The sequence below is a fragment of the Oryzias latipes genome, chromosome 24 (assembly GCF_002234675.1).
Source record: "Oryzias latipes chromosome 24, ASM223467v1".
NCBI lineage: Eukaryota > Metazoa > Chordata > Actinopteri > Beloniformes > Adrianichthyidae > Oryzias > Oryzias latipes.
The window spans coordinates 12,165,458-12,182,392 of NC_019882.2; the positions used below are offsets into that span (position 1 = coordinate 12,165,458).

General features: G+C 39.1%; 1 protein-coding gene across 4 annotated transcripts in view; it reads left to right on the forward strand.

Annotated features, from left to right (window-relative positions):
- The window catches only part of LOC101157827 (pleckstrin homology domain-containing family G member 3), a 33,580-nt gene that overhangs the window by 1,239 nt on the left and 15,406 nt on the right, over positions 1-16,935 (forward strand). The window contains exons 1-3 of one of the 4 annotated variants that reach the window (XM_023952905.1): positions 11,330-11,685; positions 13,513-13,569; positions 16,084-16,538. In XM_023952905.1, the coding sequence (XP_023808673.1) occupies positions 11,523-11,685; positions 13,513-13,569; positions 16,084-16,538 (675 nt within the window). In that variant the 5' untranslated portion in view covers positions 11,330-11,522. Of the gene's footprint in view, positions 1-661; positions 714-11,329; positions 11,686-13,512; positions 13,570-16,083; positions 16,539-16,935 lie in introns of those variants that run through there. The other 3 variants (XM_023952906.1, XM_023952908.1, XM_023952907.1) reach the window with 3 other exon arrangements.

The window sequence follows — 16,935 nt, forward strand, 5'->3', positions numbered from 1 at the left end:
TAAATACCCACTTCTATAAATAAATTGTGTTTTTGACATGTTTATGTGGCTTTTGTCTGATGATGGAGAACATATTTAAAGGAAAGTAATCTTAAAATTGCATTTCTGAGTATTTCTTCAAATTGTTGCAAAGAGTTTTATTTATTGAAAAAGTCTGTATGTTGAAATTCTCCTTTAGCTTCTTTTAGAACAGGAACCTTAGCTCCTATATTCTTTACATTGTTTTACGTTCTGATGCATTGTTTTTACTCTATAAGTGCCATGACTGATCCTTAGATTGCCGAAATAGTTCTAGATGTTGGATTAACTATTAAAGGAACTCATAAATATAAAATGATCATCAAATACTTTTGTTTAGAATTTTATCAGATTATTTCTTTCAGATGGTAAAAGAAAGGTTACACGGAAAATGAAATCGTGGTTGATGAGATGTTAGGAATCCCGTCTGACAGCAGAAACTGTGATGAACTTTCTTTGTTTTGCCTCCATTTAACAGACTGCTGACACTGCTGAAAACGTATCCTACGATCCCTCCCCACGTCTTTGTGTTGACTAGAGATATGACTTTCCATCAATCATATCTTTGTCTGCGATTGGCTTGTCTGTTATTCCTGTTCTCCTTCAAGCCCTCATCCATGCCCCTTGTGTGTGTTTGAGACAGGTGATGCCTGAAGGATCTCGCAGCTCGTCCTCCCTTGAACGAAGGAGTGAAGGTAAGAAGCCTCACCTTCTTCTTGGTGAGAAATGTTTACAGTCATCAGTCGCCTGAATGCATCCTCGCCTTCCTCTATGTCCAGTTTGACAACACACACACACACACACACATTTACTGTCTTTGTGTTGTGATAGTCAATCTCCCCTCTTGTTTTGTGTAGGAAAAAAACAAGACATAGGAGTGTTGTAATGGCAACAACACGGAGGAAACCAAAGATTAGACATTACAGGAAACTAATTTGATTTTTCTACTTTGGTGTATAAATAACAAAACAAAAATGCAAAAAGTGTAAAAAAAATGCTGATTAAAATAATAAGTCATTCTGTTCATAACATGTTGTTCCTTTTAATTCTAGAAAACAGGTTTTATGTTTTTTTTGGTCTTTAAATACACCTTTACGACATCGTGAGGTGTTCATCAGAGTACCTTACTAGGAATACTGCCATTTAATAAATATATTATTTCCCTTCTAGCCTCCTCCAGGCAGGTGTCATTTGTTGGAAACAACAAGACCTTAGAGTGTTTTAATAGCAACAAATCTGTAGAAATTTAAGAACGAACATTGCAGCAAGTCATTTTTTGATTCCTCCTTTAAACATGTGTTCATGTAGCCAAATAAAAATATAAGACATGTAAAAAATTGATAATTAAATCAATAAATTATCATGATAATTATTTACTTTAAATATGTCTGGCTGCATATCAGGTTCTTGGTTCTCATTAACTGAATCTAACTGTTGATTTTTATTTTTGTAATAAATAAAAAAGTTTGAGGCTTTTTTTGGCCCCTTGGATGCACCAGGAGGTGTTCATCACAGTTCCTTTCTAGCAATCCTGTCATTTTATATTTTCTTTCTTTATTAGCCTCCTCCAGGCATTTTCTTTGCAGGAAACAACAAGACCATGGCGTATTTAAATAATAAATGAAATCAAAGGATGAACATTACATTAAATCCTTTTGACTTCTTCTTTAAATTGTGAATTTAACAAAGCAGTTCTATAAAAATGTTAAAAATGTTAACTAAAAAAATGTATTCACATGACACTTTCATTCTGATGAGATGCGGTTCTTTACATCCTAGAAAATAGTTGGCTTTGATGCATATTCCCCCGGGTTGCTCATGAAAGTCTCGCTTCTTATAAACACTATCTAACTTGGTTTTTTTATACACAAAACTTTAAGCTTTATTGTCATTAAACTGACTTTTCAGACCGCTGTAGGTGTTCATCAGGGTTCCATACTAGGAATGCTGTCATTTTAAATACTCTTTTGTTTTAATTATCTCCCAACTGCAACACTTATGCTCTTTAACCAGCATGGTACCCCCCCTCTGGAATTAGGCTTTTCCTTTAAAGTAAAGAATAAATACGATATTTAAAGTTTAAAAGTTCTTAAAAGCCTGTGCCTAGAGAGATAAAACACATTAATTCTGTATTCCAATTTACTCACATTAGTTTTCTGTAAAGAAACAAAAATAGAGTTTTAGAAGTAAAAAAAAGTTTATTCTGAAATTTAAAATGTTTTTGGAGAATTATGTTTTGTATTTTTTATTAGAGCAATAATTACCAGTACTTTTTTACTATGAGGGTTGTCATGTTTTAATTAATGTTTCCGTTATTTACTACCCGTGAGGGATATCATGTGTTTGGATCCATAACTCCAGAGTCAAGATCCTTCTAGTATCAGATCCAGGATTTGTAGCTGGTTCGCTGTTCGGTGCAGTCCCGGCTCATCACAGATCGGTCTTTGTCTGCGTGGATGTGAGCAGTCTTTTTTTTCCTCTGCGGTGGAGGGAACCGGCAGTGCTCTCGTCCGTCTGTGGGACAAAGAACGGGTGTCTTCAGAGCTCTGTTTGTTGGAGCTGAACCTACACCTGCAGAATGCCTGACCTTTTTTGCATACATTTAAGGCAACGTGTAAAGTAAGGGTTAATGGCCGACAAAGTGTGCGTTATTACTTTTTAAGTAAAGTGCGTTAAAAAGTAATAATGCACACAAGGCCATTAACCTGCTTATACCATGGTCACTTACAAAAGCAATACATATTAACCAGTTTTTAGTCCTGAATTCTTGTTTTTTTTCTTATTTGGATCGCCTTTCTCACAAAAAGCGGACTATTTGTTACGTAACAAATAGTCCGCGATGCGCCGCACCACCACTGCAGTCAAAATCCGGCACACTTGATGTGGACAGTGGACAAAAACACAGAGTATCCAAATCCAGTCTGAAGACCCGAGTTACTTCTGGTGCATCTACTTGTGTGTATCGTGGATACAACTCATGTTGTGTCCAAAAGGCGGCTGCTCCTCACCCTGAGACTAATTGGATTAAACCCCGCCCCCTCCTATTAGAGCTGCAGGCTCTTTCTCCTTAACTGAACAGACCTGAGGAGGCTTGTTCCTGCGTTATTCTGGTTTTAGGCTGACTTTTTGTTGTTTTTCTGCCCTGAAGAATATGCTCACCTGAAGGTAAGCTGGAATTTCAAAGCCACTTCTAAAATCTGCAAATTGTTTGACGTCAAACGCGACTTTGTCCTGAAGTCCTGGCAGATAAACATGGGGTCAGCAGAATCTGTGCTCTAAATGTACATAGGGTTGTTGTTGATTTTTTAGGGTGGAAAAGATTGAGTCCATGGTGCTCTGACAAAATGAGAGGACTTTTGTTCTTTAAGTAGACAGGGTTGTGCTGCAGGGCAAAGAACATCTAATCCAGAAGGTCATAACTTTGATGGTTGCTGTTGCCGTAGTAACAACATGCCTCTCAGAACTGGAAGCAATATTTAAGATATTGATCTGATTATTTGGGATTGTTTCTGCATCGTGTGTGTGTTCACGTGAGTGTGTGTGCTGTACTTATAGCTCACCTTGCGTCAGATGCCTCATTATAGCCTCAGGAACCAAGCTGGCTGCACCAGCCTGTGTTATATAACACAGAAAACATGAAATGGTTGAGACTGATTTATTACTCATTCAGGTAACTTTTAAGATTTAGGCGAGTCTTTAGTGGGTTCCACCAGTTTTTCTGGTTTTTATTGCGCAGGTACATTAGCCAGGTAAAGTCACCTTTTAGGACTTTGAGGGCAGGGCCAGTATCTGTTGCTTATAAGACTCTTATAAGTCATGAATCATATTTAATTTGACTTTAACCATCACATTTCTGATAAGCTGGTTAATTTTTATTAGCTATGGCAGTGTTTTGGTTACCCAGCAATAGAAGTACATTTCATCATTGTTGAATGTAATCACAAAATGCCTTATATTAACAGTTTTTTAGTTGTATTGACTTTTTACCAACTGTTAGAATAGATTGCAACTGTTATTACTGTAAAAATAAATCACCATGCATGCTGTTGCAAATTGTTTTTATTTATTTACTTTGGCAATATTGTACATTTAGGGTAAAATGATTACTAACCCTGAACAGACATCTGGAATACAAGTATTAATATTTAAGTGTTACTAACACATATGTCACCATAAATTTAAACTGGTTCTTCTACCTTGTCAGACATTAGATTTGTTTCTTTGTTTTATTGAACTTTTAAGAGCCACTACCATTGATGAAACCGCACAGAGCCTTATACCGTTTTCTATTGCTACTCCTGAAGAGAGCAAAAATAAGAGCAACTAATCTTCCGCTCATCACTATTGATGGTACTCTAAAGTATTACAAAAATATTGTACATTTGATGTAAGTTTGATTCTAACTAACATCAAAGAAACCAACATTAAAATAACATCAAGGAATTAACAAAGCTTGCAAAAGCCAAAAGTTGAACCTAATGCAAAATTAGGAGCATTCTTAGTAGTATTATTCATAAAATCCAAAGCTCTTAGTGTAAAAATTGTCAAGAATAACGAGGACTTTTAGGAGCCTATAAGGGTCGTTGGTTCATGAGCTCTTTATTGGTTCACCACCCACCAATGGAAAAGGGAGTAAGGTCTTGCAGTTACCAAAAAAAGGAACTTTAGTCTTTTTATTTTGATTTCTTTTCAAATAGATCATAGTGATGGTTTGTTTTGTGATTTTAGGGTAAGCTATTTTAAGAAATGCATGTTTCGTGGGATGTTTATAACCGATGGTATACCTTTGGTATATGGTACCCAAGCAGTAATAGTGGTTTTATGATTTTCATACTGAGCTTGAGCTCACTGTTGGCCCACTTCTGAAGACAGCTCTTAACTGGGTTAGCTTAAACTTGCTAACAAAAGAGAAAGGGGTTAAGGTGGTTTAGAAGATGGATGGACGGATGATTGGATAGACATATTTGGGTTTGTTACAGTTTATTAGTGTGAGATGGCCCTTTGGTGCAGACTAAACAAATTAACCTTGGTTCCTCTTAAAGTTCAGTTCCGTTTATTCAGCAGACCAAAGTGCAAAAGTGAACCAAGGTGAGTAAGTGACATCAGCTGGTGCATTAAAACTCCATTCTCGAACTCAAGTTCAGTTAGTAAGAATCAGCAAAGTGTTGGTAAGCATGTCGTCAATAGATGTGTTTATTGGAAATAAAAAAAAGGAATATTCATTTTCTTTGTTTATTTTTTGTTTGTCAGCACTTGTGTTGGGAAATAACCATCCTCAAAAGTGCAGTGTGAAAGAAACTAAATCAAAGTGTTGAACTGAACATGTCCAAAGAGAACAAGGTACCCTGATGTCCAAATCAAACCAACTTTGACCATTTCTGGCACCTGGTTTACCACACACCTCTAGCTAAGATTGTTTCTTCAATGATGCATCATGGTGTGGCCGTGGTGCAAAGGTAGAGCGGTCAACCTCTGTTTTGAAGATCCCTGGTTTGGTTCCTACCTTGTCTACACATGTGTTGAAGTATCCTTGAACAAGACACTGAGCCCCACATTGTTCCTGGTGATTGAGGTTGGTGCTGTGTGCTGTTACGTACACATCAGGCTTGAGTGGGGTGTTCAATAGTGTGCTGAACGTGGGTTTTTAAATATGCTATACAGTGTTTACACTGGACTGTCACTACCCATTACTACTGCAAGCCTACTCACAGTTGGAATAGGCTTGGTCAAAGCGGGCTTTTTCTGTCACAGCTCTATTCCAATATATGAAAGACTTGGTCTCATATTTCTGGCTGGGCACAAGCCACAATTTTTCATCTCTCCTTCATGAACAATTTTCAAACCGTTGGCACTTTTGTGTTTTGAAAAAGGAGGACGCTACCCATATGTCACTACCAAATCCGAGTCCATGATTGGTCAAAGTTCAACTAGTTTAACTGCGCGTTTTGGAGCTGGATAAAAACGTGCGTAGCGACGCACTAATGTGGGAGTTTTGAATGCGGTAGCCCGAAACGCATATATGTGTGTGTTTACATAGACTTTCCATTGAGAGTGGTCTCTTGAACACGTGTTTCCGAGCCCAGTCTGAATGTGGCATAAGGTAGCAGAGCTTGAATGTGTGTATGAAGGAAACTTTGACTGTGAACCGGTTTGGGCCCTAGAGCAATGTAGAAAAGTGCTGTATAAATATACACTATCATCTTTAGTGTCAGGTTGGAGAAAGATCCTGGCCTGATCTCCAGCTCCTCCACAGTACCCGATACTGTGCAGTTCAGGTCGGCCTAAATAAACATGTCGTAATGAGCAAACGCACTAAACACACGAGGTAATAAAAGGTGGGTGTGCTGTTTGTGTTTCTGGCAGGTGGTTCATGACTTATCAGTAGAATTAGCTGTAACTGTCGCTACACTGTCCTCTGAACTCTTGCCCAACTTTCCCTTTTGCATCAAAGTTGTGTAGAGTGTTTTGCTTCAGGTCACATGATCTCCACACTGCAGAGAGCGACCATGTGGGCTTCACATGCACGGACACTGTAGCACTGGCTGCTGTCGGCTGGAACAGAGCGGAGGTTATTGTGTTATTAGTTGTGCTGGATTACTTCACCGCTTCATCCTCATTAGTTCAGATTAAATCGTGCGCTTTCCTGGCTGCCAGCACCTCTGAGGCCTCTGCTTTAATATCTGTAGCTGATGAAAAGACCTTCAGTGGAATCCTCCTACTCCACTTTGATTTTCAGAGCTGTTGTTTTAGCAGGCTATTGGGAAACAAAGTGTTCTCAGAACGAGGCGTTCCAGGCTTGAAGCAGTTCTGACTCGCCTGCCGGAGTAGAAATTCCTAGTTTTTACTGTTTACCTGCATTTTCTTAACAAGTGACTCACCTGCGTTTTTTGTACTTCCTGCCTGAGTCACTTCGGCTGATTGAATGTGTGGGTTTCAGAAAGAGGTTGATTATCATGCTGTGAGTGGGTCTAAAATGATTCTGCAGTGCAAACTCAGTTTCAAAAGAACACCCAACTTCTCTAAAAATTACATTTTTGTAAGTATTTTACACACCTCGGTGTGAAATCCCTGACCACCTGAGTAAACCTGTTCCTCAGCAGCTTCAATGGAAGTGTAGCCATGGCTGTGAATGGTTTGTTGGTCTGGCTTTACAAGAACTGCAGCTGAAGACGTTCAATACCGCAACTTTTAGTGAGATCCATCACATGATCTCACTGGACTGTAAATGTCTTGAGTTATAAACTAATTTAAGCTGTTTGAGAATCTTCTAGGTTTTATGTCTTAAATTGACATTTTTGACATTTTGTCATTGAGATTTTCTTTTTTTTTATTGCACAGCACTAGTGATTGAGAAACAGCATCTTATTGTCTTGTGTATCTACAGGCACAAAAAAAGCAAAAGACTTGTAAATCAATGCACTGCAGATGCAGGGCAATCAAATTTCAGATTTCAAATTAATTTTATTTATATAGCACCTTTCATGAAAAGAAAGACAGCTCAAGGTGCTGTACATAAAAACAAAAACAAATGCAGAGAAACACCAACCACTATTCGTACAATAAAGTACATTAAGTTAGCCCCGCACAATAAAATACACAAAGACAAACACCAGTGGAAAAAATAAATAAATTAAAAAACTCTCCAATCAGTTGTAATATGTCCTCCATCATCAAAAAAGTGCAACAAGAGTATGTTAAAAACACCATTTATACTTTAGTGGGTCTTTTGGAGCATTTTACACTGAAATTTAGTGCCTTGGCAGGTTAATCAGAGCTGTAACTGAGCTCTACCTTATAACTGGACTATAAATGGGTTTTAACGGGACTTTAGCTGGACTAAGCCAGGGCTGCATGTTGGCCTTAACAGTGTTTTAAATGTGGTGTTTGTTTTTGGCCATAAATGGGCTTTAACTGAACCAAAACAAGACCATACCTGAACTAAATATTTCTACCAAATGAGCTGATTCAGCTGTGTTACATTGTTTCATCCAGACTATATCTGAGTTTTACAAGAAGCTTTTATTATTAACTGGATCACAGCTGGACTTTCTTTGGGCTTAATCAAAGCTTTGACAGAACTCAATACTGGGATTGAGTTGAATCTTTGCTTTGACTGAAACTTTAAATGGCCTGTAATGAAGCTGTTGTATTTTTATTACTGCAGATCTACTTTTAACTGGGAACTCTCCAACCTTGAAAGCAAAAAACAGAGAATATAAGAGCTCTTCCTGAGCTATAAAGAAGCACTTACTAGGAATTGCCAAGCTGCATTTCTGCATAGTTTAAATTCCTCTAAAAGTAGGGATGTTAGTCACTGAGTCCTCAGAATTACATCAGAATAACTATTTATGACATTTTTTTAGTATAATTGTTGTCTCTAAAAAAAGCTATCATCATTAACAAAGACTCCAGAAAGTAATTCAGCAAGAACCACAAACACATACAGCTGTCATTGTTACTGCTGCCATTATTTAAAAAAAATTTACTTTTATTTATCCCACAATGGGGAAAATGTTCTCCGCATTTTGACCCGTCTCCTAGGGGGAGCGGTGAGCTGCAGACTAGCTGCACTCAGGGGGGCGACAGCTGGCTGGGGAGAGAGGGGATCGATCCGCCAACCCTTCGGTTGTTGGACAACCTGCTCTACCGCCTGAGCTAAACTGCCTCAAACGCATTTAGGTGAAACAGATTCAAACTCTGATGAAGTAGCTCATACCAGAGAACGGTGTGGCTGCTGCATCTCTGGTCCAACACTGCATCACACGGGAATGTCAGTCAAGTATGATGGATTAGCAGATCTGGAAGAGTGCTATGAAAGAGCTTGACAGTTCACACAGTATGAGCTGTTTGGACAAAAATGTTTGACAGAAGAGGAACTGCTTCCCTGTGAAAACATCCCCAGAATGTCAGCTGTAGTCTAAAATCCTCTCAACAAAAAGAAAGAAAAAAAAATATTTGTTCACGTTTTGATGTAATTAGAGCTCAAAGTTTTGCATTATTACTGACGCGTTTTTATCTTACTGGCAGGCAGTTGGACTCATGTTAAAATGTTTACTTTCTTCCGTCTACTTGTCCATAATTGAAGGTCGTTGGGTTAGACAGAGTGTGCCCCTGTCATTGTGTCCGTCCCACTTTCGTCTTCATTTTGTTGGCTGATGTCAGACATTACAGGTTCAGTGGGCAGAACAAGGTTCAAGTAGTGTTCTGTTGGATCCACTCATCTGCAAATCAAAGAAACACACCACTGATATTTAAAAAAAAATTAATCATCTTTAATTTAATGAAATATACTTAATTTTTAAGCTATTTTGGCACTTAAACTTATCTTTACTTGGGTTGCTTCAGCGTTTTTTAGCTATTTATTCAACCTGTTTGATTTAGCAAACTTCAGCTTCTTATTTGGACATGAACAAAACTGCTTCAGCATCTCCAGCAGTCGCATTCAGCTTGCAGCATTTACACTGTAATGCAATACAGTATATCTATTTGTTTATATTCTCTGGCAATGTTTTTTCTGCTTTTAATGTCTAATTTAGGACAGAAAATTGATCTAATGAATTCAATTTCTACCTCAATTTATGAATTGCAGTGATTTTTATTCTATTTTGTTCATTTTCATTTTGGTCCTAGTATGTGTGATACATTAACATCACATCCACATTTTGTTTAGTAGAAGGGAACATTTGTAAATCCCCGAAATGAGCATCATGTGGACTAACTATAGATTTGTCTGCTGTCACTTCATGACAACATATCAGGCATGAAGAACTCTGTTGTGTCTTTAAAACAGATGGCCTTTATACGCGTCAAGACAACCCCCAACACCCACACACACAAACACACACACACACAGACACACCCCAGAGGCGCTCTGGCACAAACAAACCCAGAACAGTGAAGACTCTGAAAGAGGCGTTGCTCGAGCTGCAGAAACTGTTTGTTTTCCGTCAACATGAGAGTCGCTCATCTTCACAGAACATATTCCATCTGCAGTCAGAAACAGTGACACCTGCTAGAGGGTTTTAGCATTATTCAGTTTTTCTTTGAATAAATGTTTCTTTAGGCCATTTTGGAGACAAAAAAAAAAGAAAAGAAAAAAAGTCACCTGGTTGAAGTTTTGAACGATCACACTCATTCCCCCCTCTAATTCGCGTATAAAATGCCCAGCTTTAAAACTAAAATGTCATCCTCCTCTTCCTCACTGTGAAGGGCCTTCTCAGCCCATCCGTCCCCCTGCAGAGTTCAGTCGACCTTTGAATCAGTCAGAATCAAAGTAAAAAGGTTAGCGACCACAGCAGTAAGAGAAGAGAAGGTGCAGGATGTTTATCCAGTTACATCATTTTGTATCCAACCTTCAGCAGCCAACAGTAACATGGTAGGGCTTTCACAATATTTTGCATATTTATTAGTGCATCATGTAAATTATTCACCTCTAAAAGGACTTTCGTCGACAAAACTGAAGAGAATCAGCAGAGTAGAGTAGATGTTAAGCTGAACATTTTAGTGCTCTAAAACTGATGACAGTATTAAAACATTTGTTTAAGAATCTGTGGGGATGGATTGGTGGATGGAAGGACAGACAGATGGAAAAATAGATGGATGAAGGGACAGACAGATGATCAATAAATGCATGGAAAGACCTGGATGGGTAGTTTAATGATTGAACAGATGTGTGGATGGATGAATGTGAGATAAATGGATAGATGGATGGATGTTGGAAAGATGAGTAGATGGATGTGAGCTACATGGATGGATGTGTGATGGATGGATGGACAGATAAAGGTGTGGATGGACAGATGGATCTGGGACAGATGAGTGGATGGATGGATGGATGGATGGATGGATGGATGGATGGATGGATGGATGGATGATCAAGGGTAGCTGGCATGAGCGCCTCAGTTGTCTCACATTTTCTCTAACTTGTGATCAGTTCAGGTCCCAGAGACAAATATTCCAAATTATTACAAAATGCTTTTTTTTTCACACAGTAGAGCTGATTCAGGTAGTGAAAAATTGTTCTTACGTAGGTTCTGCCTGTGCTCCAAACGTAATGTTTGTTAGCCTGGATTTGACCACGCCTGTAAAAGGTTCAGATGTGGATTAAAGTATTCAAAAACAGGTCAAAGTCCGAATGCTTGTCACTCTGAGAGCCTGTCTGACTGCTTGCAGAGCACCTGTCCAGGTGACAGACGGAGATCCTCCAGCAGGGTCGATCTCCCTGCTGCTACAAAAACAAACAATGAATCTCGGGAGATGTTTGCTTGCTTCCTCCCTACTGTTTTTTCTTCACGACTGAGGAAATCCTCCACCTCCTAAGTGGGGTTTCTCCCTCTCCCTTGATTTTCTTTTTTTTGATCCCACCTTCCAAAACTCCTCCTCCTTTCCTTCCCTCTCTTTTGGTGTTGAACCCTCAGCTGTGCTTTCATTTCCTTGCTGAACGAATGTCCCTAAAGTCATAAAAATCTCCTCCGGCGTGGCGCTTTTTGGGGATCATCTGCGAGCCGATGGGGTATCAGAGGAACGGGGGGCGCAGTCTGGGAGGGGGAGGAGGGAGAGGAGGTGTTGCTGTTGTGAGGTGTTCATGTTCAGAAGAAGAGGTGAAGATTTCCTTCAAGAGTGTAGGTGATGACCGGCGGCTCAGATTGGTGTTTGGCCGGCGCTGGTTCGGTGAGTGTTTTTCATTTATAGATCATCTAATTTGTAAAATTTCTTTAGTTACGAACTTTTAAGATGCTTTCAGTTGACTTCGTCTACTTTCTGCATAGAGTTTGTGCTCTTAGGCTAGGTTGTGCTCCTCTCAAACATTTGAATGTAAACTCTGAGCTCTGACTGGTCCACAGACTCATATCAGCTCTTTAAGGTCCCTCCTTTCCTGCTGGGTCAGTGAACGCCTCTCTGACTTCACTCTGGCAGGAAGCCAGCCAGCCAAAGGACAGCCGTGTTTGAAGCTGGTTACATTTAAACATATCCTCCTCCTCCTCCTCTTCCTCCTGCTGTTGCAGAACACAGACAATCATATAGCTGGACAGTTGAGTTTAGAGTCTCTGTAGTTTGGTCTTTACAGACAGCAAAAAGGCCTTTCAAGTTTATAGAGCTACCTCAAATTTACCATACTTTTTAGCACCCTCTTTCTTAGGATATTCTTAGAAAAATAAAAGTTCTGGATTGTTTAATTTTTTAAAAATAGTTTTCGTCCTGCAGAGCTGCCCAACCCTGGTCAATAAGATCGGTAGATCTGATAGGTTTCTTGCATATCCGGTCCTCTGTCATCAACAGTTTTTCGATAGGTGGTAGATCTTAGAGATTATGGTTGAGCAACCTTGGTCCACACTCTGCTACAATTTTTTTTTTTAGTGAAAAGTGTTTGCAGGTTTTTCAAGACATTTTCTATCTCTTACTATTACTTGTAAACGTTATTGATTTGCTAAACCTCTTTAAAACCCAATTAGTAGTCAAACAGCTGTAGATAAAGTGTCTAATTTCAGGATGAATCAGTCAGTGTATCCAGAAGTTTTGATTTTTTTCACTTGCTATATCTCCATTTATTGTAGTCAGCAGCTTATGGGCATCCCCCTGTTATCTGCAGCATTTTCCTTCAGGGAATATAAGGACATTTGTGCAGATGCAAGGCAACTAAAAGTACTAAGACAATATTTAAAAAAAAATTGTTCCAAGAAATATAATTTATTCAGAAAAAAATAATTTATTCCTGATTTCTCAACATTATGTTGTCAATAATCAGTTTATTTCATAGATATAAAAAAATAGATATCACAGTTCAGGTTATGCTTCATGATGCTGATGCTTAGCAGTTCCCATTGGTATTTTAATTATGCCGTTTTTAGGCAAATAAAAAAAACTTGTCGTTTTTCTAGTGTCTGTAGAGATTAGAAATTCGACTCTGAGTTGTGGGACCATTGGCGTTGAACTACCCCACTTACCTTCCCCTTATCATTGCTGAGAGCTGTCTGTTTACATGCTTTCACGCCAGCTTACAGTCCGTCACACCCTAAACCAAACATTACCGGTGCAACAGAAATAGTGAGCACAATTTGAGCCATCCAGCCGGACATTATTAGGACCAGATGGCAGGTCGGAGCAGAGCAGGAAGCATGTGACCCGCCCACTGTATTTTCTACACCACAAAAACACTCTTTTTTAAAAAAAAAAGGCATTTTCTCGTCAATGATTTGAATAAATAAATACTCAGAAATGCAAGTGTGAGATTAATCTTTTTCATATATGTCCTTTATCTTCAGAAAAAATACTACAAAAACATGTCCAAAACACCCGAAACCTTATTTTCATTGGAGTAGGTCTCTGAGTACAGTTCCTGATAACTTAGCTTTAAGAGATTTTTAGCAACACATTGTTGGGGATTATTTTTTATTTTATTTTGCAGAAACCTTAGGAGTCTCTGTTTAATATTGTTAAAAGACCCTTGAGAATGTTTTTTTTTTGATTGAACAATTGTTTTTGTGTCTTGTGTCCCAGACGGACTACTTGTGCCTCTGCTATATAGGTTTTGGTCTAAACCCTCGAAGGACGGCGGTATGTTCACGATCTTCCACCTCAAACCGACATCCAATCTAATCGGATGGATAAACGGCTCTGATTCTAAAAAAAATAACAATAATAATCTTGATGATCACTCACTGATTCCTTCACTTTGATTTAAATCGAGGCAAACCTATTGTTGGGATGTAAAATAAGTTAAGGTAAAAATAGTTCTGTATGTTTGACTTTACTGAAAAAGCTCATTTCAGTTTAAAAACCTGCCGTGCTGAAGAAAACAAGAGTTCTGTTTAGATGAAAAAGGACCAGAAATGGATTGATATAGTCTTGTATTCCAGAAAATGATTTAGAAATAAAAAAAGCTTCAAATCAAAACCTGTGAATGTTTTGTCCTTTACTCATGCTACAAATCAACAGTAATTTCTAATGTTGGCCGTGTTCTGTGCATGTTCTTGATCGTCTTTAGTCACACAGGCGTTTCTGGTTGGATCAATATGGGAAATTCTAATGATTTATATGGTGACTGTTGATGCTTCATTTCCTCATTGTGGCAGACTATATCCTTCACTTTCATGTAGAAAGCAGGCTTTCCCAGGGCTATTTGTGAATGTTAGAAAGGTTTAATGATTCTTTACTTTCAAAGATAAGAAGATAAGATGTTCACATGCCTAGCATTTTTGAGTCAGAAGATTCAAGTATTGCTTCATCCACTCAGACATAACTTTTGTCTGTTAACAGCGAGTGGGAGGACTTTTTTAGACAAAACATTGAAAGCAAACCTAATGGTGTTCAACCTGTCCAAGTCCAAGGGTGGAAACTGGTCCAAGCTGGTTTCTTTGGATAGTTTCCTCTTTTAGCTCATCTGAACTCCATTTTCACGTGAACCTTGAGCAGGTTTGTTTTGGCTAATATCAGCGCCGCAAGTGTGAACATCAACACCAGGATATAAATCAGGTGAAAAAAAGTAGAGAGGGGCCTTTACTTGTTCACTTTAGAGGACCAATCCCCGTTTTTCTTTTTCTTTTTTTTTAAATAACATTTACTGGTTAGTTCCAAGCTCACATCGGCTTTACGTTACACTGTCGCTGAACTGCACAATTAAACATAGACCACTGCTTTCAGGTGGACCAAAATTCAGAGGAGCTCCTACTAAGTAGACCATCTAAAAATAAATAAATGAAATAAGAAGTATTTGGTGCAGATTGACTGTTTCTGAGAAGTGAATTGAGTGACTCCTCCCCCCTGGTGCTCTAATTAGGAAGTACCCGCTGGTTCCAAGAAGCCAGAGAGGGCTTTATTGACATTTTCTCCTGAAACTGCTTGCAAGTGGTAGGGGCGTGGAATTCTAACAAGCTCACACCTTATTGGCGAGCGTGGTTGCCTTAGAAACGATGACTCAGACTGAATGACTTGGACATGGTCTAGCTCAAATAAGGCGGTGTCCATATTGGGTAAAGCGGCGATTAAATTGAACCAGAAGTTAGTCATTTTCTACTCGCTCAGTCTAGTTCTCATATACAGTCAATGGTGCGGACTAAGCTCTCTACCTTATCCCAAAACCTAGAAAAACGGTCGTTTTCTGGAACGTTGTTTCTCCAGAGTTCCTTTGAAATTCACCTCTGAGATGGAATTGATGGCGTAGAGCAACCTCTCCCCCCCTTCCCCTTGTTGCTGAGAACTTGTACCAGGGAGCTAGTGGCCTGCCCAACGTATTTTCTATGTCACAAATAAGCTCTTTTTCTAACAGCATATTTTTTCGACTCCTAGTGAAAACAATCTAAACAAATACTCAAAAATGCAATTTGGAACTTAATTTTCTTAACATTTGTCCTCCATCATCAGAAAAATGCCACACCAACAGGTTAAAAACACCAAAAAAAAACATTATCATCTGAGTGGATGTTTAAAATTATATATATTTTTTGTCCCGTGGATCATCTGAACTTTCTTCCAGCATCTTTCCGGTGCATTCACTCTGGCATCTTAGGTCTTACCAGAGTTCATGTCCTCAGATCATCCAATTTGTTTGGCAGTTGTGAATCTCACCTGAACTCCAGCGTCTCAGTTTACCAACAATAGAACTCTGAAATGTATGTATATAAGTGTAAATGTCAAAGAGAGGTCTAGGCAGAACAAGGAGGAAAAAATCCAGCTCTCAAGCAATGCAGAAGACGTAGAGATCCCCAAAAAGTTACAACATGTCCCACCATTAAACAGAGGACTAGTGAAATAAAGGTTTTGTAGTTTTTTTCTTTTCCTGGTCAGAGTTTATGTTGAACTTGAAGACCCACTTTGATCATCTTTTCAACTATTTAAAAAGCGTTCCCAGTGGTCTTTTAATTAGAACGACCAGAAACGTGATTTTCATCTAAGTGGGTCTTTAATAACTAAATAAGCTGCTGTTGTAGCCTAAATCTGTGGTCAAATATTTGTTAGACGAGCTTGAGCAATTCTATTCTTGAGAATCAGTTTGCTGTGATGGTTGGTGTTACTGTTGCATTTAAGCAGAAGGATCCATTTTAGTGACAGAATTATTCTCTTTCTCTTCAGAATCCTCCCGCCTGTCCACCGCCTCCATCAGCAGTGATGAGCGCGCTTCTTCAGATTCACCCTACAACTCATCCGAGCCGCCGCCGCCGGGCCAGCGACCGCTGAGCCAAATAACATGCTCTTCCAGCGATGACAACATCGCCCCCCCTCAGCTTTCTGCCACATCTTCAAGCCCAGAACTGAACCAGAACCAAATCCCCGGTGGGGGCAAAGCCGACACTGAGGGGCTGAGTCCTGAGCCTGGAGGGGAGGACAGGAAGACATTCATTTACAACCAAAACAACAACAACAAAGCGTGGATAGCGAACCGTTCCTCAAATCGCAGGCAGTCCGCCTCGCCCTTCATCAGAGCCACCATGGCACCCAACCCCAATCTGACCTACCTCGATCGGGTCATCATGGAGATCATCGAAACGGAGAGGATGTATGTCAGAGATCTGCTCATCATTGTGGAGGTGAGACCTTGAAGGCCTCTCAACCTTGCCTATGACAGAGCTAGAGGTGGATCGGGACTTTGGACAGGACAAGTGGAGTACACACAAACACACACACACACCAGTGTGAGAGAGTGACCTGCCAGCGACTCATCACAGCCGGCTATAATTAACTGGTTAAGCAGGATTACCTGCTTATCCATCAGTCAGGATTGCACAGAGACTTGAGGCAATACAAGAAGCAGAACTCAAGCTGGGCATTAAAATCATAGAAAGAAAAAGGATGTAGAAAAACAATAAGTAGATGTCAACTCTTTTCACATATATATATTTTAGAAATTACTTTTGAAAGATGAGGGCTTTAATTGAACATTTTAATTTATTTGTAAGTAGTATAAATATTTTGTAACAAAAGTGA